Genomic DNA, 21,488 nt, shown 5'->3' with positions numbered 1-21,488 from the left:
CCTCTTTCCATCTCAGGTCCTAGCTCCCACTTAAAACTTTCCATGGCATGGCTTTACTTAAAGTGTTTCCTAAATGTGGAAGGCCAGCCTCTTCTTTTGTTCTTAAAATCCAACTAATCATTAGAGGTCTAGTTTAAAAGTCAGCTCTATCATAAATGATTCCCTGGTTTCTACTTTTTAATACTTAACACATCTTTCCTTGTAACATTTACAGAGATAGTTATCCATTTTACATTCTGTCAGAACTTGTAATTTTCAATTACACATATACTTAATTTTATAGTTAGCCTACCACTTCTGAGTTCCAATAACTAAGCACTGGACAAAGTCTGCCAACTGACAACCAAATCATCCTGTTGGGTATACTCTTGGAATACAGTTTTCACTTCTAAAAACTAGAGTTTAATATTACTTCCCATTTTTGTACCCAAACTAAGAATAAAAAAATTACTGACAACTTTAATAGTAAAGAAAAAAATCATACCTTTATAGCTGCTTTTTCATTAGAGAATGTAGCAAAAGCTGTATGTTTCTGAAACAGAGTAAATGTACAAATTACTTGCAATATAATTTCAGTTCCTATAAAACCACAGTAAAGAATGGGACATTGAGACTATTTAACTGATTACTAGTTTCATTCTTTGTTTGGGTCAGACAGAAATAAAAGCTATGCAGCTTTTTCATATAAAGGTGTACAACCTAGCATGTGTTATGTATACAAACAGCCAATAAACCAGAAATTTAAAAAACCTACACTATACACAGAGAATCAATCTTAAACATCTAAATCTTAAATTCTAAATATGTTATATATTCATCCCCTATTTATAACAAATCCAGAGATCTTATAATTTAATCTATACAGTCTGAGGCAAAATTCAAAAGTGTTCACAAAATGCAGAAATCATTTCTCAATATGTATGTTTCATTTGAGCTTTATTTTTGTAACAAGTTTCAATGGAAGAATTCTACTTTTAAGTACATGTTGAAAATACTTTTTAAATTACCAAAAACAAACAAACAAAAAAGCCAAAGTAAACAAATTATCATATTAGGGATAAGTTGTCAATGTTTATTACAAGAAATTGCTTGGGTAATTAATATCACATTTATTAATTTCGCCTAATCTGAAACAAGATGACCTGAATGTATTTAAATTGAACAAAAGGCGCATTTTTATTCGTATTGGTTGGCATACATGACACTTAAGACTGATCAAAACTGGTTTTTAACTTACAGATTCTCAACCTTGGCTTCACATTAGAATCATCTAAGAAGAAAACTTAAATAAAACAACTGATATCTTGCTTTATTGTGGGTCATCTTGCAAACTTAACGTCCCCACTAATTCTGAAGTGAAGAAATAACCATCAAAGACACTTGAAGTATATTAATAAAAAGTGTATGAATTCCTGCGTAGGAATTTTTCAGTGTTAATATACTATTTTACCCATTTTGTCTACTTTGCCTTCCTCTTTTGCCTTTTCTGCAGCGATGTGATTACTGAGACTGGAGCTAATTAAAGCTTCACTTCTAGCGCAAAGCAGTCTGACTTAAGAGGAAAGACCCGGACTCCCCCACGACAAGAGCGCCCCTTCACTCTTAGTCCCGGTCTCCTTTCTTTTTGGCACGTTCCGGATCACTACTCCAGGGCCTTCCGGGAAGAATCGGCGGAGTGCATCCTTACCAGTCGCCCCTTATCTGACAGAACGCGCACCGACTGCGCCCCGAAGTATTTCAGCAAGTCCTCTTTTTCCTCCGCGGTCAGCTCTGCCGGCAAGTGCCTCACTAGAAGGGTTCTGTCGCCCCGGGGCGGGGAGAGCGACGTGGAGCTTGGGCATCCTCTCGGTATGGGCATTGGCTGTTCGGAGGCCGCCATTTCCCTTGGAGAAAAAAACAGAAGAAACACACGGAAGAAGCCTCCGTCAAAACTGCAGCATCAACAGAACCTGAGATAAATGAGTATCTTTTCCGCTTCGCGCTAAGGATTCTGGAAACAAGGAAACACCGCGAGAGATTGTCTCCTTCTCGCGATAATGAGCCACGGCCGCGCGGGCCCTCGGCGGTGATACTTCCCACAAACCGAAGTAGGAGGTGCTACGGCGAAGGTAAAGTAAGAGGTTTTAAATGCCAGGTAGCTGCCGAAGGTACTATAAAGAAAAACTGGCCCTGAGAAATAGAAGGATTATTTTTAAAAGTCATAATTAAAGGAGAAACAAACACCCCCGAGTCACGTAAATAAAAGAACATGTGTACACTAAAGGGCAGAAGGACTCGCCAATGCGCGTGTGTTTGTGCGCGCGCGCGCGCGCGGGCGCGCGCTCTGGAGCCTTTGCTCTCTGGGCTCTTAATCCCAGCCTTGAGGAAGTGACTGTGACAGGCTCTGGAGGAGGCTAACTCTGCAGAAATATGGGGTGTGTCCTTACACTTTGGGATTGTAAAACCCAAAGGCAGAGGGTTCTGTAGTCAGATCTGTAGACACTTAGTGTCTGTGTCAACAGGAGAACTCCGTGTAAGGGACAGAAAGTATTTCCTTGCATTAACAGGAGCATACAGCCTGCCAGTGTTCAGTTCAGAGAATTATCAGCTTCTAGGAAGAGATATCCTCATAACTAAACATGCTCAAGCACTCATTCACCCCCCCACACACATACACACATAATGTGGGTACTCTTCCCCCCTTTTTTTGAGGACACTGATGTAAAAGGGGATTGTAACAGCTAATACACGAAGTGGGATTTGATCCTTTGTAGTCTGACTCCAAGTCGACACTCTGATCCAGTATTCTGCCTATAAAGTAAATAGAGTGAAGGTCAGAAATCCAGCCCCCCAGGTGCACCACCCTAGGTGCAGCTGCTACAGTGTAGAGCACTGGAATGCCTCTTCCTGGTCTTTTTATTTGCTATACAGGTGCTTGTGAGAGGTGTAGCAGATGTAACAATACATCAAAGTTATGCTGTCAGTTCTGTTCTCCTGGAGCACTGATTGGGGAGAAAAATTCATCCCCAAATTTTCAGTAGTCAGAGATAGCCTTAGCATTTGGTAAGAAACTTGATTATCTGAAGAAAAATTGGTAACCAATGTTTTTTTGTTTTTTGTTTTTTTGTAGCTGTGTGTTAGGGTAAACCAATGGAAGCTTTTTTTTTTTTTTTTTTTTTTTTTTGTGTGTGTGTGTGTGTGTGTGTGTGTGTGTAGGTCATGTTTAGATGGTAGAACTACAAGGTAAATATTGCCAAGAATAACAAGTCAGTATGTAAGTGACAACTGGCCAACTGCCCTGTAGAATTGCTTGACTCCCACTCAAGTTTGCATAAGTAGAAAATAAGATTTTTATGTTAAATACATTAGTAGTTTAGTATTTATTTTTACAATGGCAAAGCCTATTTATCATGATTAAAGAGAAACTCCCCAATATATTTTTATCACAGAGACCAGAATGATTTTGTTAAATCCTCAAAATTCTCTACTGGCTTTTTTTCAGAGAAAAAGATGAAGCTCTTTCTTTGTTCTATAAGAACTGACATGATCTGGCTCACCAGCAAATTACTTTTTTGATATCTATTCTCTACCTCCTTTACACTGCTGTGGACCACCAATGACCTGGCTCTTATGCTCTTCAGACCCACAGCTCAGATCTTTGCACTTGTTGTTCACTCAGGAATACTTTCTCACAATTATTTACTTGATTAGCTTCCTTCTTTCAGTTGTTTAAATATGACCTCATTAAATTGTTTACAGTCAGCCAACACCCTCTCTACCTCTTCCATTGTCTTCTCTATATTACAGGGGCTAAAAGACCAGAGATCAGATTTTTAAAAATATTTTTTTAAATATCAATGGACCTTTACTTTATTTACTAATTTATTTATATGTGGTGCTGAGAATGAACCCAGTGCTTCACAAATGCTAGGTAAGTGCTCTACCACTGAGCCATAACCCCAGCCCTAGAGATCATTTTTCAATGTTTTAGTTTTTTATTGCTATCTCAAAATTTAGTAACTTAATTCAAAATAACCACCATCAAAGAGTTTTCCTTTTTCCCAAAGTACAATATCTTCATCTTGGTTTTTGCAGTACTTTTTACATCTAGCATAGAAGTCATCATACTTACGCTTTTTTATAGTTACATGTATAAAAATGATTTTGTTATCAATGGTAAGCTCCTTGAAGACAGGAATTGATATATTCATATCCCCATTCTCCCATCATTGACACAGAATCTTACAAATAGTTTGATGATCATTGAATGTTAAAGCATGTAAATTATTATAACTCACAAGAAATAAAATATATTCTGCTGGCAATCAGGTATTATATATTCATTGATTTGTATGATGATTTTAAGAAACAAGGCTAAATATTTCTTTGTAAAATTATGATAAATGTAATATGTCATTATTATGCTGTTATTTTTTATAGATGATTGTGTGTGAATTTCACACATAGTTGTTTATAGGTTTATTCTTTACCTTTAAATACCAGATGAACAAAAGTATAATTTTCCTGAAATTTTGGCTACTGCAAGGAAAATCAACCTCTTATAATATAATGTGACTTGCTTATTTCTGGTATTTGGATATAGAATCCATAAAAGGTAGGGAAGTAGCACCCTGTTCTAGAATATTTGCTTAAGTCCATTTGGAATTAGGGATTGATTTGATTAGCATACAGAATTTTAAAAACATGCAACCCAAATGGATATTTACCTGCATATATGCTTATACATTTAAGTGTTTATTGATCAATCAAAAAATTGAAATATATTAAACATTCAAAGACAATTCTTCTGCCAATAAATGGTACTAGCATAAATAGCCTTTCTGTGAAACTATAAAGCTAGACCACCCTCTCAATATAAAAAAATATATAAACAAGTGATAAAGTGTCAGAAAATATAGGTCACTAAAACATTTTGGAAAAGAATTAATGGGTAAGTATGTATAGGATATAAGCAGGTAATTTTCCAAAAGAGAATTATAAATGAGCCATTATTAGATGAGAAGATGATTGGCCTCACCAGTAGTAAAGTGAATACTGATTCCATTCCACAGGAAGATATTACTTTATAACTATCAAACTGGAAAATATTTGGTATAGTCAATCAAATATTGATGTGCATATGTGGGCAAATTTTTGTCACAATCTTTTGGAAAAGCAACTGAATATTTATTTATTCAGATAAAATGTACATATATGCTTTTTGTTTCAGCATTTTTTCAAATGTATTTCATTGAAGTAAAAGCACCTGTATGTCACTAATTTACTGAATGGTTAAATTACTTGAACTTAGTGGGCTACCAAAAAAATGAAGAAACAAAAACTTTATTTTACAGCTTCAAACATGCTCTAGAGGATCTCTCTTCCTTATAATATTCCCTAGCTTTCCTATTCATTTGATTTTTAAAACAATTAACTACTTAGAATTCACTTTTAATCCAATTACAAATACTAATCTTGCTTCTAGGATTATGTCCTTTGATCTCAGGGACTGCAGCAGGGTGGGAGATATAGCCCTTGCTTTCTCTGTTCCTTCACCTTCTCTTTCTGCTTCAAGATTCTCTGGGCATAGGGAGTAAATTCTCTCTTGGCTATTCATGGGAACTAAATATATAGGTTCCTTAAGAGGGACCTGAAGAATTTATGCCATGTAGTTTCATGATATCAGTGATGAACTTTCTGATTGACACCCATAATTCTGTGTTAGTTCTTGCTTCCATCTACTTGCAGTCATTCATCCCAGCAGATAGACTCCTTGGGTGGGGTCACATAGAGTGAGTCCAGCTGTCTCTTTAAGTGATATTTCTGGCCAGACTATCAGTTTCCAGGAAAGCTCCAGAATCTTAGTTCTAGCCTACAAGTGGTCTGAACAAATGGTTTGTCCCCAATTTACCTAAGTTCCTTTGCTTTCTTCCTCATTCATTCCCAAGATAGTTATGCTCCTGCTTCACAGCAAAACATGTTTTAAAATCATGCTTTAGTAATTCAAATATATTGAAAAGCTACAATATATAAAGCTACAAAAATTCTTTTGTTAATTAATTACAGTGACAACACTGAAAAACTTAATTCTCTAAATCCATAGATTATCAGAAACCTCATTTTTAAAATATTAATGAGATGGGAACTTTTCACCATTACTGGGAAGCTGAACTATGTAAGCACTATGACACAGAGTAGTTGCCTGTTTCTTTCTCAAATCAAAGCTTCAGGTAATGTGTTTTCAGACCAAGAGTTGACATTCATTTCTGTAGTTTCGAGAAAACAGGACCCTATGCTCACTTTTCAGTCCTGGCCTCCTCCTAACACAACCCTCCTTTGCTTTTAACCTATCAAAGAACTATTCATTTAAATTTCATTTGTACCTTACTCTCAAACCATAAGAACACTGGAACACTTCCTTTGTTTTGCAAAATGCCCCATCATTACTCTAATGTGCAGACTCTCTTACTATAACAAATTAATAAACCTAACTTTGTCAATCCATGGATCTGTTATTGTCTGGTGGTCTATAAGAAGATTAAAGAGTAAATTTTGAACATTTTCTGTGCCCAGCACTCTCCAAGACATTAAAATGACATGTACAGTACCATATTAGATGGAAACCAGTACATAACTTGAGTTGTTACAGTACTCTCCTGGAAGCTATATAAGGCCAAGAGAAGAAATAAAAAATAAAGGAGGGATTAATTTTATCTTCCTAATCCTTTGAGTGCTTCCATTGGCCTTAATTTATATTTTACTCTTATATTCACCTCATGCTGCAGGGAAATTGAACTATTTCCTTCTTTTTGAAAATCCATTTTTATTTCTATATACTCGTATATGCTGCATATGCCACCCTCTAGGTGATGATTTTCTTAATCCTTATTTAAATGTGGTCTTTCCTTTCATATCCTATATGTTTTGTTATTACATAGTTTCCCATATAATCATTTGTAAATTTATATTGTTTATTCAATTTAATCTTTATCCTTTATCTGGAATGTTGCAGTACCAATTAAAGAACTTATGTTGTCCTATGAAGTCTTTCTAGGCACTTCTAAAATCTCCTATCCTACTATGCTGCTTCATGAGATTTAGTCATTTAGTCATTCTTGCTGCAGTGGAGGTGGAGATGCACAATTAACTGGAATTCCTCCTGATGCCTTTGCATTCACTGTCTTTCTAGTATTCTGCTTCCAGATGCTCATATTTTTCATCCTTATTCAGATGTCTTTTCCTTACAGAGGATTTCCATGACTACTCTGCAAACAGTGCCTTCCTCATGTACCCATCCCTAATCACTTATCCTGCCTTATTAATTTCTTGTACTATAACAGCCTACAAAGTACATGCTAATGCCTGTGTATGTGCATGTTTAAGACATAAGCTCCATTAGGCTAGTCTTTATCATGTTTGCTACTTTATCCTCAGGCCAAAAGTAGTACCTGGCACATTGTAGATACTCAATATTTATTGAATGGATAAATCTCATCATTTGTTTATCTTTTCATTTATCAGTCTTTCAATTTTTCATTTAGAAATGACTAAAAGAACAAATTTGGGGTTTCATACAACCGGGGTTTATATTCGTATTCTACTGTATATATAAAGGAAGTTACTTAACTACTCTGCCATAATTTTCAAATCTGTAAATTGGAGATAGTGTCCAGCCTAATAGGCTTAGTGGTAGTAGTAAGTGAATTAGTATGGCAAAGATTCTGTGTCATAAAAGTTCTATAGAAGTTATATTTATTGTTTTTATATTTAATTGGTAATTATTTGACTAAAAAACCATTCTTTTTCACTAGAATTTTAGTATAACATTAATTTTTCATAATTGAATCTCCAAATTTTTGCTTATAATAGGAACTCTATGAATATTTTTCAAATTAATTAAAAAATGACTTAAAATTTAAGAACACCAACAGGTGTTTTGTGTACATAAAGCACATTACCATTTTCTGTAGTTACCATCCATTGTCACTAGATGGAAGCCTTATCCTAGGAAAATGAACGTTTTAGTAGCACTAGGCCCTCATAAACTAAAGACAGCAGGGCTGAAATAGGGGAAATTGTCATACATGTTTTTATAGATTACTTAAATGATAAAAGGCTAAAAGTGTAGTCATAACTAATGGTGGCTTATATGATATTTCTGCTTTTCCATTATATTGTAACCCTCCTGAATAGTTCATTTTTTGCATAGTGATATTTATTATTTCCACTAATCTCTTGTTACTATAGTAATTTAATTTCTATTTAAAAAGCAATGTTAGAAAGAAATCTTTATGTATTGTTTCCTAGTTCTTTCAGTCTCAAGCCCTTTACCTGATTGTTCCAAAATATTTTCTAATTTTGACTGGAACATAAATTATTCTTTATCATATCCTTGCTATGCTCCATTACTGAGCAAGAACTCTGCCATTATTTTTGGATTATTGGTCATTTGATTTTGATGTAAAGCTTATACTGCTTTTTGTTCTCTTCCAACTCTCCATGTGCCATCTTTGGAAAATAAATTACTAGGCCATTGCTTTTGTTCATGTCCAATCTCATATTTGTGTAGTAAGATTAACAAACAAGTTTCTTAGTATAAGGAAGTATTCAGTAGCCTACAGATGAAATAACCAATCTCTAAATGTTTTTCTTTTGAATTATCAAAATTTTATATATAAGTTACTTATAATTGTTAAAGTATGTGTGTGTATGTGTGTGTGTACACATATGCTTTTGTAAGCTACATTTATCAATGTATATTCAAATGATGGAAATATCAAAATGAACAATAGCATTTTAAGACAGCAGTAATAGTTTTCATTATAGTAGTATTTAGAGTCATTATGTTCTTATTAATTTCTTGAAATAATAGCCACTTAATGATGTAGACTTTAAAAATGTTTTAAATATTCTTTTATTTTTTATTCCTGGATGTGGCATATTATTGACTAAAAGAAACTTTTTCCCTTCCCTTTCTCTTGTTTCAATCAGTCCATTTGAGATGATTTAGCAAAATACCACTAAGCATCTATAAGTGACAAAAATATATTTTTCTCAGTTTAGGAGGCTAATAAGTCCAAATCAAGGCACCAGCAGATTCAGGATCTGGTGAAGTATTTTCCTGGTCTCTTGGCATCTTTTCAGTATGTCTTCAGAGTAGAAGGGGAAAAGAAGCTCTCTGAATCCTCTTTTGTAAGGACACTAATATACTCAAGACTTAATCTTTACCCCAAAGGCTACTTCTCCTAATGCCATCATTTTGGAATTAGAACTTTAGCATATTAATTTTGCAGAGATACAAACACCTCTCCTTAGTAAGAAAAGTGATTATAGATTATTCTCATATTTCAATTACTGACATTAAATTTCTTTCTTTATTTTTCAAGTTAAACAATTAATGATGGTAGCTGGGATTCAAACATACTGATAATCTTTCTCAGCTTAAATGATTCAAAATGGAAGGAAACATTTCATCAAGAGTGATTTCTTATATCATGGGAATATATAGTATTAATTTTGAGACTTAGAATTGACTTCAGCTTCCTCTCTATTCCTACTATCCCATTTCCACTTCTCCTTCAAATGTAATTCGTGAAATTATTTTATAATCCAGCTTCAGGGAGGATTTCATGAGATGAGCTATTATAAGGAGAAGGTGTCATGCAAGTATGTTTTTCAGCTACGTTATGTCCCAAAAATATCCCAGACTTAGTTACCCTAAAGACCAGTTTTGAAAAATAATTATAACTCAGTTGAAATTATACATTATTATTTTTAAAGTTAATATTTATTGTTGAAACTTTATACTTACTAGCAAAATGAAAAAAAGTATAAACAACCAACCACTGATAAAGTTTTTTTTAATAACTTGGAATAATTCTAATTCTTACTCTACCTATATTACATGTATTTGTAAAAATTAAATATTACCATTTATACTATGGATTTTGCCTTAAAATTTTTAGCAATATTCAGGTTACATCTTTTTGTGTGATGATAATTATTTTTCAAATTACAAATTTTGGTGTTATTGCACATAGATAACAGTAATAAACTGCACATTTCAAAAAGCTAGAAGAAATTATTTTTAAAAAATTTACCAAAAAGTAATGATAAATGTTTGAGGAGATAAATATGTTTAATCTGATTTAAGCATTACACAATGTATACTTGTATAAAATCATCACACTATTCTAACAATTTGTATGAATTTTATGCATTTATGTGTAAGTTTAAAAATAGATAAAAATAAAAGGTCCTTAGTAGCATATGTGTATATCAAATCATCTAAGATTTATACAAAATAGATATGTTAATGTACTAACTTTATAGCCTCAAACTACCTATGTACATTTTGCCTTTAATGAATTTCATTCATCTCACTCATATTTATCTGGCAAATTAGCAGCAAAGACAACATCTTGGCATAATATATGGTACAACTATATATTTTCAAGTAAGCATAAAGTAAACTGAGGAAGAACTTTTTTTATATAATTGTATTTTAAATTCATTTATATTAATTATTCTCAAAAACATTTATAGAGATTACTCACAAAATTTTTAAATAGGGTGGGCCAATCTGAACACTCTCCAGGAGCGAGTTGTGGAATCTGGGGTTGGGCAGCTCTCAGGGACCAGTGAGGACTGAGCATTCTCTGGCCTCTGTGGACTCTCCTCCTTCAGTAAATGAACCTTGTGGAAAGCTGACTATTTCTTGAAATTCTAAAATTATGGCTTATGATTTGGTGATGTTCAGAGATGTGACTGTAGGCTTTTCTCATGAGGGTTGGGAATAGCTGAACTCCTCTGAGAAGAATTTGTACAGAGATGTGATTTTAAAGAACTATAGCAATTCAGCACTTTGATGTTCCATTTCTAAAGTAGATGTGATGACTCTGCTGGAACAAGGGAAAAAGCCCTGGATGATTGTGATAGATGTAAAAAGAAGATGGAACCTAGATTTGGAATCTAAATATGACACTAAAAAGTTATTTCAAGAAAACGGTATTTATGAAATGAACTTATCTCAGTGAGAAATAATGGAAAGAATTAAAAGTTGTATCCTTGATTATTTCTTTTTTGAAAAAGACTGAATATGAAATGTTGGAGGAAAAAGGCAAGTGACAAAAAAAAAAAAAACACACCCTTTACAGAAAACTCACATGTCTTGCTGTATATCAGAAAAGCACTGTATATAGAGAAAAGCACTCTGAATGCAGGGAATGTGGGAAGGCTTTTAGAGTACGCCAACAACTTACTTTTCCATCAGAGAATCCATACCTGTGAGAAACCCTATGAATGCAAAGAATGTGAAAAGGCCTTTAGACAAGGCCTGAGTAGACATCAGAGAATTCATACATCTGGCAAACTCTATGAATGTAAAAAGTGTGGAAAGATATTTACATGTAGCCCAGACCTTCCAGTACATCAGAGAATTCATATTGGTGAGAAGCCCTATGAACATAAGGGATTTGGGAAGACCTTCAGAGTGCAGGGACAACTTACTCAGCAGATTCACACTGGTGAGAAGCCTTATGAGTATAAGGAGTGTGGGAAGACCTTTAAACAGTATGCATATCTTACTCGACACTAGAGACTTAACATTGATGAGAAGTGCTGTGAGTGTAAGGAATGTGGGTAGGCTTTTCTTTGCAGTACTGGCCTTCGAATCCATCACAAACTTTATACAGGTGAAAAACCCTATGACTGCAAGGAGTATAGAAAGGCAGTGGGGCAACAACTTAAACTTCATCAAAGGATTCACACTGGTGAGAAGCCCTATGATTGTAAGGAGTATGGGATGACCTTTAGTTGTGGTTACAACCTGACTCTTCATCAGAGAATTCATACAGGTGAGAAACCTTACAAAGGCAAGCAATGTGAGAAGTTCTTTCATCTTACTCAGAAACTATTTCATGGGCTGGGTTTGTGGCTCAGTGGTAGAGCGTTTGCTTGGCGTTCATGAGGCACTGGATTTGATTCTCAGCACCACATAAAAATAAACAAAATGAAGGTATTTGTCCATCTATAACTAAGAAAAATATATATTAAAAACAAAAAGAAATTATTTCACATTAAGGCATTCACATATTGTAGAGAAACCTTATGAATGTGAGGAATCTGGGAAGGCCTTTAGGCTGTTCTCACAACTTACTCAACACCAGAACATTTATTTTTGTGAGAAACTATAAATGTAAGGAATGTGAGAAGACTTTCAGATTGCTCTTACTATTCAACATCAGAGTATTCACACTGGTGAGAAACCCTATGACTGTAAGGAATGTGGAAAGGACTTTAGATTTCATGCACCGCTTATGCAACTCTAGAGAATTCATTCTGGCAAGAAACATTAAACATGTTTAGAATGCAAGAAGGCATTCAGACAACATTCACACCTTACTTACTACCAGCAAATTCATAATGTAACTTAATAATTATAAGAATCCTTCAAATGTGAATATAGTATTAAGGAGCATTAGAAAATAAACCCTAGAGGAAAATTTTTGAATGTAAAATCCCTTTTGCTTCATGCTCATAACTTAGTTATTTAAAGGAAACAATCTGTTAATTTAATGACTAGAAGCCTTTCTTCACAATCAAACCAAGTTAAACTACAGGAAATTCACTCTAGAAAAGAACTTTGTTAAAGAACTAAATGTGAAAGGCCTTTGGCTTTACCTTTTAACATCCATATTCTTCTATCTGTGTAGTGTACCTCTGAAATTTGCCAGGGCACCAGCTCATGCTGAAAATGGATGAAAAGAAAGAAAAGTCATTTAGCTTGTAATTTCTATATAAACTGTATTTAAGGAAACCAAACTTTGATAAGGTAAAGTTCTTTGTTAGAGAATTCCAGCTAATGAATGCAGAAAGAATTATAGAATTAGAAAGTTCTATTAGAAAAAAAAAACATCTTGTAACATATAATAATGGATATAGAACCAGTTCTACAGGTTGACTTGAGTGTTATGGTGAACAGATCAGGTTGACAGCATCTGAATCCACTGATCAGAAGTAGTACAAGAAAATCTTATGTGCTTCCCAATGTGATGCAATAAAATACACACATGTTACCAAAAATATTGAAACTGAATTTAAGCTTGAAGATCCAACTCCAAGTTTAGAGAAAGCAGGGAATGGAATAACAAATGACATGACACAACAAGAAACAAATCTAAATGTGGGTGATTCTACAAGAAAAGTAACCCAGCTTTTCAACCAATAAAATGATATTGGAAAAAGGAGCTAGGACTCCTAAGATATTGAAAAAAAGTTAGAGACATATCAAATGCAATGAAAGAATGGTTCTTCAGGTTGTGACATTTCACAACAATTGGGGAAATAGGAATATTCGTACTAGTAGATAAGAAATTATGTTTTCATTGGGTGTGAAAAATAGCATTTGGTTATGCAAAATGCATTTTGGTAGGAATAAATTCTGAAATTTCTGTACACTATATACTATGATATCTGGAAAGTCCTTTAAATGTTCATGCAAAATAGGGACCAGGCATGTTGTCACATACCTGTAACACCAGCAACTTGGGAGACTTAGGCAGGAGGATCACAAGTTTGAAGCCAGCTGCAGCAACTTACTGAGAGTTTGTATCAAAAAGTAAAAAGTTCTGGGTATGTGGCTCAGTGGTTAAGCATCCCTCCATTCAATCCCCAGTAACAAGTTCTTTAAAAAAAAAAGCAAAAAGGAGGATATCAGAAGTTTGGTAGAAAGATGGCCAACTAAGGCTGGGGTTGTGGCTCAGAGGTATAACGCTGGCCTACCATGCATGAGGCACTGGGTTCAATTTTCAGAACCACATAAAAATAAAATAAAGATATTCTGTCCACCTCTAACTAAAAAATATATTTTTTTAAAGAGATGACTAAATGTTGCATGTGCATTTTTTGTTTTGTTTTTGCAATTCTTTTATGAGTTTTTATGTACTTAAAAATTTCTTTAATGTTCTTCTAATGAAAATTAATGATGAAATTATAGACAGTTTGAGTAGAACAATTTTCAAAAGCGTAAATATTACAATTTGTGGATATTGCCAAGGCTCTACACATTGGGATATTAAATACACTATAATGTATTGATAAACTTATGACAGAGTGTCCAGATTTTGCGCATTCCCATCCTACCTCTATCTATTTTAGTGCCTGTCACATAGTAGGCATTTAATGTTTAAAAAATGGGTAAAGAAAAGCAGTGACTGTAATCATATATAGAAATGGGAACTTGACCTGCACTGTCTTAATATTATAATTAACTAGCAACATGTTGATCACTTGAATTTGAGGTATTTTTTATTTATTTATTTAAATTAGGTATATATGACAGCAGAATGTATTTTGATTCATTGTACATAATAGTAGCACAACTTTTCATTTCTCTGGTTGTACATGATGTAGCATAGCACCATATGTGCAGTCTTACATGTACCTAGGGTAATAATATCCATCACCATCATTCCTGCCCCCGTTTACCCTCCTTTCCTCTCCCTCCCTCCCCCCATTAGGGATCAACATCCACTTATCAGGGAGAATGATCTGCCTTTGGTTTTTTGGGATTGGCTTATTTTGCTTAGCATGATATTCTCCAACTCCATCCATTTACCTGTAAATATCATAATTTTATTTTCTTTTAATGATGAATAATATTCCATGTGTATATATACCACAGTTTCTTTATTCATTCTGAAAATGGTGTTAAATGGAAAATACAAACAAGATTTTGAAGATGAAGTTCTAAAAAAAGTATATTAAGTATCTCAATTTTTTATTGAAATTATAATTGCATTAAAACTGTATAGTGCTTTTGGTAGTATGGCCATTTTGACAATGTTAATGTCTGCCCATCCAAAAACATGGGAGATCTTCTAAGGTCTTCTCTAATTTACTTCTTTAGCATTCTGTTGTTTTCATTGCAGAGGTCTTTCACCTCTTTTGTTAGATTGATTCCCAAGTATTTTATTGATTGATTGATTGATTGAGGCTATTATGAATGGGGGAGTTTTCCTAATTTCTCTTTCAGCTAACTCATCATTGTTACATAGGAACACAATTGATTTATGGGTGTTTAATTTTATATCCTGATACTTTACTTTTTCACTTATATGAGCTCTAGTAGATTTCTGGTGAAATTTTTGAGTCTTCTAAATATAAAATCAAATCATGGGCATATAGGGATAGCTTGAGCTCTTCTTTTTTTATTTATATGGCTTTAATTTCTTTTGTCTAATTATACTGACAAGTTTAAGGACTGTGCTGAATAGAAATGGTAAAAGAGGGTATTCCACTCTCATTCCAGTTTTTAGAGGGAATGCTTTCAATTTTTCTCCATTTAGAATGATGTTGGTCTTGGGTTTAGCATCTAAAGCTTTTAAAATAAGTTACATTCCTACCATCTCTAGTTTTTCTAGTGTTTTGAACATGGATGAATGCTATATTTTGTCATATGCTTTTTCTGCATCTATTAAGATAATCATATGATTCTTGTCTTTTATTCTATTGATGTGATTAATTACATTTATTTATTTCCATATGTTGAACGAAACTTGCATCCCTGAAATGAACCCCAGTTGATCATGGTGCACTGTCTTTTTGATATGTGTTTTCTATGTAGTTTGTCAGTATCTTATCAATAATTTTTACATCTAAGTTCACCAGGGATATTGGTCTGAAATTTTCTTTCCTTGATGTTCTGTGTCTGGTTTGGTGTCTGGATGATATTAGCTTCATATAATGAAGAGTTTGGAAATGTTCCCTCCCTTTCTATTTCATGGAATCAGTTGAGAAGGATTGGTGTGTGTTCTTCTTTGAAGATCTGGTAGAATTTGGCTGAGAATCTGTGTGGTCCTTGTCTTTTTTGATAGGCTTTTAATGGCATCTTCTGTTTCATTGCTTAAAACTGATCTGTTTAAATTTCTATGTCCTCCTGATTAAATTTGGGTAGGTCATATGTCTCTAGAAATTTGTTGATGTCTTCAAGATTTTCTATTTTATTAGAGTATACATTTTCAAAGTAATGTTTGGTTATTGTCTGAATTTTGGTAGTGTCCATGGTGATATTTCCATTATTATCAAGAATTGGAATATTACTCAGCACTAAAAAAGAATAAAATCATGGCATTTGCAGGAAATAGATGGCATTGAGCAGATTATGCTAAGTGAAGTTAGCCAATCCCAAAAAAACAAATGACAAATGTCTTCTCTGATATAAGGGGGGTGACTCAAAATGTGGTAGGGAGGAAGATCATGGGAAGAAGATTACCTCTAGATAGGGAAGAGGTGTGGGAGGGAAAGGGAGGGAGAAGGGAAATTGCATGGATGGTGGAAGGAGACCCTTATGGTTATACAAAATACATGTATGAAGATGTGAATTTGCTGTCAACATATCTTGTATGCAGAGATATGGTAAACTGTGGTATAAAGGTATATTAAGAATTGTAATGCAAGATGATAATAATAATAATAATAATAATACTCATGTAAATAAATAAATAATTTTAAAAAATTTTAGTAATTTGAATTTTCAATTTTATTTTTCAAAGAGCCAAATTTTTGTTTTATTGATTATTTTGAAATTATTTTTGTTTTAATTTCATGTGATTTGATGTGTTTTGGCTGTGATATTAATTCATTTCCTGCCTTCTACTACTTTTGGTGTTGAGTTGTTCTTCTTTTTCTAGGGCTTTGAGATGTAATGTTAGGTTATTTGGTGACTTTCTATTCTTTTAATGAATGAACTCAATGCAATGAACTATCCTCTTAGCACTGCCTTCATAGTGTCCCAGCGATTGATATGTTGTGTTACTATTCTCACTTACTTCTAAGTTTGTTTGTTTTTAATTTCATCCCTGATTTCTTCTGCTATCCATTGGTTATTTAATAGCATATTATTTAGTTTCCAGGTGTTAGAGTATTTTCTATTTTTTATTTTATCATTGATATCTAATTTCATTTCATTACAATCTGATAGAATGAAAGTTGTGATCTCTATTTTTTTGTATTTACTAAGAGTTACTTTGTGGCCTAAAATATCTGTTTTAGAGAAGGAGCTCTCTTCTTTTAGAGAAGGAAGTGTATTCAGTCATACATGCATGAAATGTTATTTACACACACATATTTGTTAAATCTAAATTAATATTTGTATTTAGTTCTATAGCTTATTAGTTTTTGTTTGGAGGATCTATCCAATGGTGAGAGAGACATGTTAAAGTCAACCACTCTCATTGCCTTGGGATCTCTTTGATTCTTGAAATTAAGAAGAGTTTGTTTGATGTATGTAGATGCTCCACTGTTTGGTGCATAAATATTTATTAATGTTATGTCTTGTTGATGTACAATTACTGTAAACAGAATGGAATGACCTTTGATTGATTCTGTTATTGAAGTATCTTTGGTTTGTTTAGGGTGATTTGTTCCCTTGTTTTTCATGTTGTTTGTGTGTCTACCCATCTAACATCATGGATCTGAGACAGTAGAGTTTCTACCCTGTGGACTTAATAGTGTCCCTGAAAGTTTCCAGCACCTCACCATGTACAGGGAGACAAATAATAATAACAACCACTGCAAACAATATATAGAATTAAATCAAATAGTTCCTGCTATGACATCTACAGTGTTAATTTTCACATAAACAGAAATGATGTGATTAGTTATTACCCACAGTAATAACATTAAGTTTGCAAACAGGTTTACAGTTTCAAGTGGTAAAGAGGAAAGAACAGAAATGATGTAGAATATGATGGTTATGAGGGAGGAAGAAAGAAAATAGAAGTAAAAAATTAAAGGAAGTATGAAGTGAGAACACTAGAGATTGGCCATTTAGTGGAAGAATAGAGAAAGACAATCAGGGGAAATAGATAAGAGAAAAAAATATGTATAAAGCAAAAAATTTAAATAATTAAAAAATTAATTAAAAATAAAGTTGAACTATATTAATCAAACATTCTAGTTCTCAAAATACTGATCCATGAAAAAATAACTAGCTTCAAAATGCTAGAAATGAGAAAAAGAAAATATATGAGTAGGTATGTGTCCATGAACCATTAAAGTTACAGTTAAACTGAGAAAATAGAAAAATAAATTAAATTAAAATGAAATAAAAAAAGATCTTGATGAAAAGTTAAAGAATTGTTTCCATTGGAGGTCACATGATTCTCAGCTTCCCATGGCAGTGGTAGGTGGGGTGGCCTAGAGTGCTGGAGTGTGATGCCTTCTCTACCCTCAGGGTTGGGATGCTGGATTGTAAGAGGAATTCTGTAGGCAGAACTCCTGAAGGTGGGGTTTAGGCTTACATAGTACTTAGGTTCTTGCTTGAATGGCGATTGATCTGAAGATTTTAAATCAGCACAACTCCAGGGCCCAAGAGTTGCCAGTCTTTACTGGAAGACTGGACCCCACCCATCTCCCGTGGGTTTCACTCATGCAGCAGAGGAGCCAATTCTTTGCTCTCTCTGTCACCCGCAGACTCCATGTTTCCTGGTTCCTTGGGTTGAGTCTTTAAACGCCAATCTCTTCTGCCTGCCCTTTCATATTTCCAGTCTTGCACATGTCACCCATCCAATCTTGCAAGCGGCAGGATTGGATGAGAATGGGGAAAGCCAGGTGGGTTTCCATGACCAGTAATCCCCTGTGTAAACCCCTCTCCATGTTTGATTTTCTCCTGGTCACTTAGGTATACTCTAAGTCATGCTGTGTGGGTTTGCCAGGAATCAGCTCCTCCAGCTGGTGGTCTGCCGCACTGCAGCTGCAGAATGGTTTTTTTCCTCTGTTCTCTGAGGGTAACCCTGGGAGATGTGGTTTCTTTCCTTCAGAAGTATATTGTGCAGCACACCTTTCAGGCCAGTTGGACATTGTCTTTGATCTCTGGTCTCTCCATAATCAGACACTTCTGAGGCCTCCTAAAAATGTGGGTTCTTTTAATTCCCTTTTCCCTCCACTTTGCTCACAAAAGAACCGCTCTGGCTGTTGCTTCCAGCCATTGCAACACATGGTGCTAGGGATTTCTTTCTTATTTTATTATATCCAACCTCCTGAGTCCCCAATCTACTTTGAATATCTGATATTAAATCCCAGTTAGGTTCCGCCCTCCTTTTTATTCACCCACCTTGCTTGAAGTTAGCTGCTTATCTGCTTTATTGGTTTCATACCACAGAGCAGCCAGGAAAGTGATGTTCTCTATTCTGCCATCATGAAAGATTCTGAAAACTAAATTTACAGTTAAATTTGATGCTAAGCATATCTGGTCAAATTTGGATTTATACATCTCATTAAATAGTCACATCAAAGTTTCATGTTAAATGTCTCAATTGAAGAATATTGCCAGCAGCCACTTTTATAGAATGCCTGATGGCAAGGTTGCTGAAAATCTTCATTGGTTTGTCCAACTATACTAATTTCTTTATAGCAGACCAGATAAATTAGAAAAGAAATGGAATGAGAGCCATCAGTTATGAAAACCAAGAATATTTTAGAAATAGAAGAGTAACAAAACAGATTATAGAGATTATTCTGTTAAGTAACAACAAAAGAGAATCTAAAAATCATCTCATTTTGTCTTTTCCATTTGGGAAAGTCAGCTAAACATTCATTGAATTAATGCATGTGCTAATGAGACAAGAAATAACCTGAATTTTTTTTTTTAATGTACCAGGGATTGAACTCAGGGACAGTCAACAACTGAGCCACGTCCCCAGCCCTATTTTATATTTTATTTAGAGACAGGGTCTCACTGAGTTGCTTAGTGCCTTGCCATTGCTGAGGCTGGATTTGAACTCATGATCCTCCTGCCTCAGCCTCCCAAATCACTGGGATTATAGGCATTCACCACTGTGCCTAGCAATAACCTGTATCTTAATTTCCCTGGTTCCAATTGTGGTTTCAATGTATTCATATAGTTCATTTTTTTGGATTATGTTCAAAGTACATATAAGAAAAATAAATATCTAAGAATTGAGCACTACTTTTGTCTCCTACCTGCTGTATTGGTTTCTTTTCTTTTGAGCTTCTATATCTACCTAAACTGGTGGTTTTATATATATATACATACACACACACATATATATGTATATATATACATATATATATATAATTTTATTATATATTATATAATGCATTATATATATAATATATGAAAGCGTATATAATCACACATACACAGGAATAGTGGAAATGTAGATAGATACATACCTGCATACACACACATATATATACATACATATATCAGCTTTTATAAGAAATTAGAGTTTGGGTAAATTGTTTCCCTTCACCTACCTGTAATCATTCACCATGTAACCTTTCAGTTACACACACACATACACAGATACATAAAATAAATAAAACAATAAATAAAATGAATAGGATATACTACTAGATGTGTGGGATATACTACTTCAGCTCTTAATTTAGAACTTGAACATATGACCAGCTCTGCCCTATGCACTATTAGCAAACATGATACAAGTTAAAGTTTTAAAATTAATGCAGCAATTGAGCTTACTCTCCTATACTTCTTTTATTGTTATATAAATAATATATCTTGGGTAGGCCACTAGTCCCATGAGCACGAGAGAGAGAGAGAGAGAGAGAGAGAGAGAGAGAGAGAGAGAGAGAGAGAGAGAGAGAGAGGGGGAGAGAACTTCAACTTATACTATACTTGGAGCCAAGATCATCCTAAATAAGCCAACCTCTAGTCAGCATACCCATTTGTGAACAAGAAAAAAATGATTGTTGTTTTACGCCTCTTAGTTGTGGGGTAGGTTGTCACAAGCACAATTGTGGCAATGGCTAGTACTTATGTATGAAGAGATTTTTTTTTCCCAAAGTAACTAACAACCCATAGAGTTTATTTTGTATCTACAGAAAAAATTTCCAGTGTTTGCAAATAGTCATCATCAAAATGAGTGTAGTATGCCTCATGACAAAATAAATCCTTACCAGAGGGAGATGAATTATTTTGCCACAATAGCAAATGTGTAGTTATAATTTTAATGAACTTTAGCTTACAAATCACATCTACTTTTCCTCTCTCTCTATGTACTAGGGATTGAACCCAGAGGGTCTTAACCACTGAGCCATAACCCCAGCCCATTTTTTAATTTTTTATTTTGAGACAGGGTCTTTCAAAGTTACTTAGAACCTTGCTAAGTTGCTGAGGCTGGCTCTGAACTAGTAATTCTCCTGCCCAGCCTCTTGGGCTGCAGGGATTACAGGCATGCACTACCATGGCCAGCTATTTTTCCTCTTAATATGTATGTAAACATGCACTCTCACGCATGTGAATATCTATGTAACTATTACACTGAAGTTCATATATGTGGTCAACATGCTGTTTATTTTTGCTCCACCCTGCAGAATCTGTACTTTCCAGCCTGCATAACCACAAGTCAGTTCCTTAAAATAAGTCTCTTTTTGCATGTTTGTGTACACACACACACACACACGTCATTGTTGCTGTTTCTCTGGAGAACCTTGACTAATATAAGGGACATTATAGTTACTAA

General features: G+C 34.2%; 1 protein-coding gene, 1 long non-coding RNA gene and 1 pseudogene across 18 annotated transcripts in view; 2 read left to right on the top strand and 1 right to left on the bottom strand.

Annotated features, from left to right (window-relative positions):
- Window positions 1-1,879, bottom strand: part of Rnpc3 (RNA binding region (RNP1, RRM) containing 3) — a 56,762-nt gene extending 54,883 nt beyond the window's left edge. For all 9 annotated transcript variants that reach the window (XR_013427953.1, XR_013427954.1, XR_013427955.1 and 6 more), the window contains exons 1-2: window positions 1,688-1,879; window positions 485-532 (exon numbers count right to left, since the gene is read on the bottom strand). Coding sequence is in view for 2 of the 9 variants with exons in the window: in XM_013364674.4 (XP_013220128.1) it covers window positions 485-532; window positions 1,688-1,879 (240 nt within the window). In the remaining 7 variants the exon portion in view is untranslated. The remainder of the gene's footprint in view (window positions 1-484; window positions 533-1,687) is intronic.
- A 97-nt stretch (window positions 1,880-1,976) lies between these two features.
- The window catches only part of LOC144368182 (uncharacterized), a 275,404-nt gene continuing 255,892 nt past the window's right edge, over window positions 1,977-21,488 (top strand). For all 9 annotated transcript variants that reach the window (XR_013427963.1, XR_013427958.1, XR_013427962.1 and 6 more), the window contains exon 1: window positions 1,977-2,108. This is a non-coding gene — a long non-coding RNA (uncharacterized LOC144368182). The remainder of the gene's footprint in view (window positions 2,109-21,488) is intronic.
- LOC101975828 (uncharacterized) lies at window positions 10,530-12,413 on the top strand (annotated as a pseudogene).

This window comes from Ictidomys tridecemlineatus, chromosome 11 (assembly GCF_052094955.1).
Source record: "Ictidomys tridecemlineatus isolate mIctTri1 chromosome 11, mIctTri1.hap1, whole genome shotgun sequence".
In the NCBI taxonomy this organism is placed as follows: Eukaryota; Metazoa; Chordata; class Mammalia; order Rodentia; family Sciuridae; genus Ictidomys; species Ictidomys tridecemlineatus.
The sequence above is the reverse complement of the archived record's forward strand: the minus strand, read 5'-3'. Positions and strand labels throughout refer to the sequence as shown.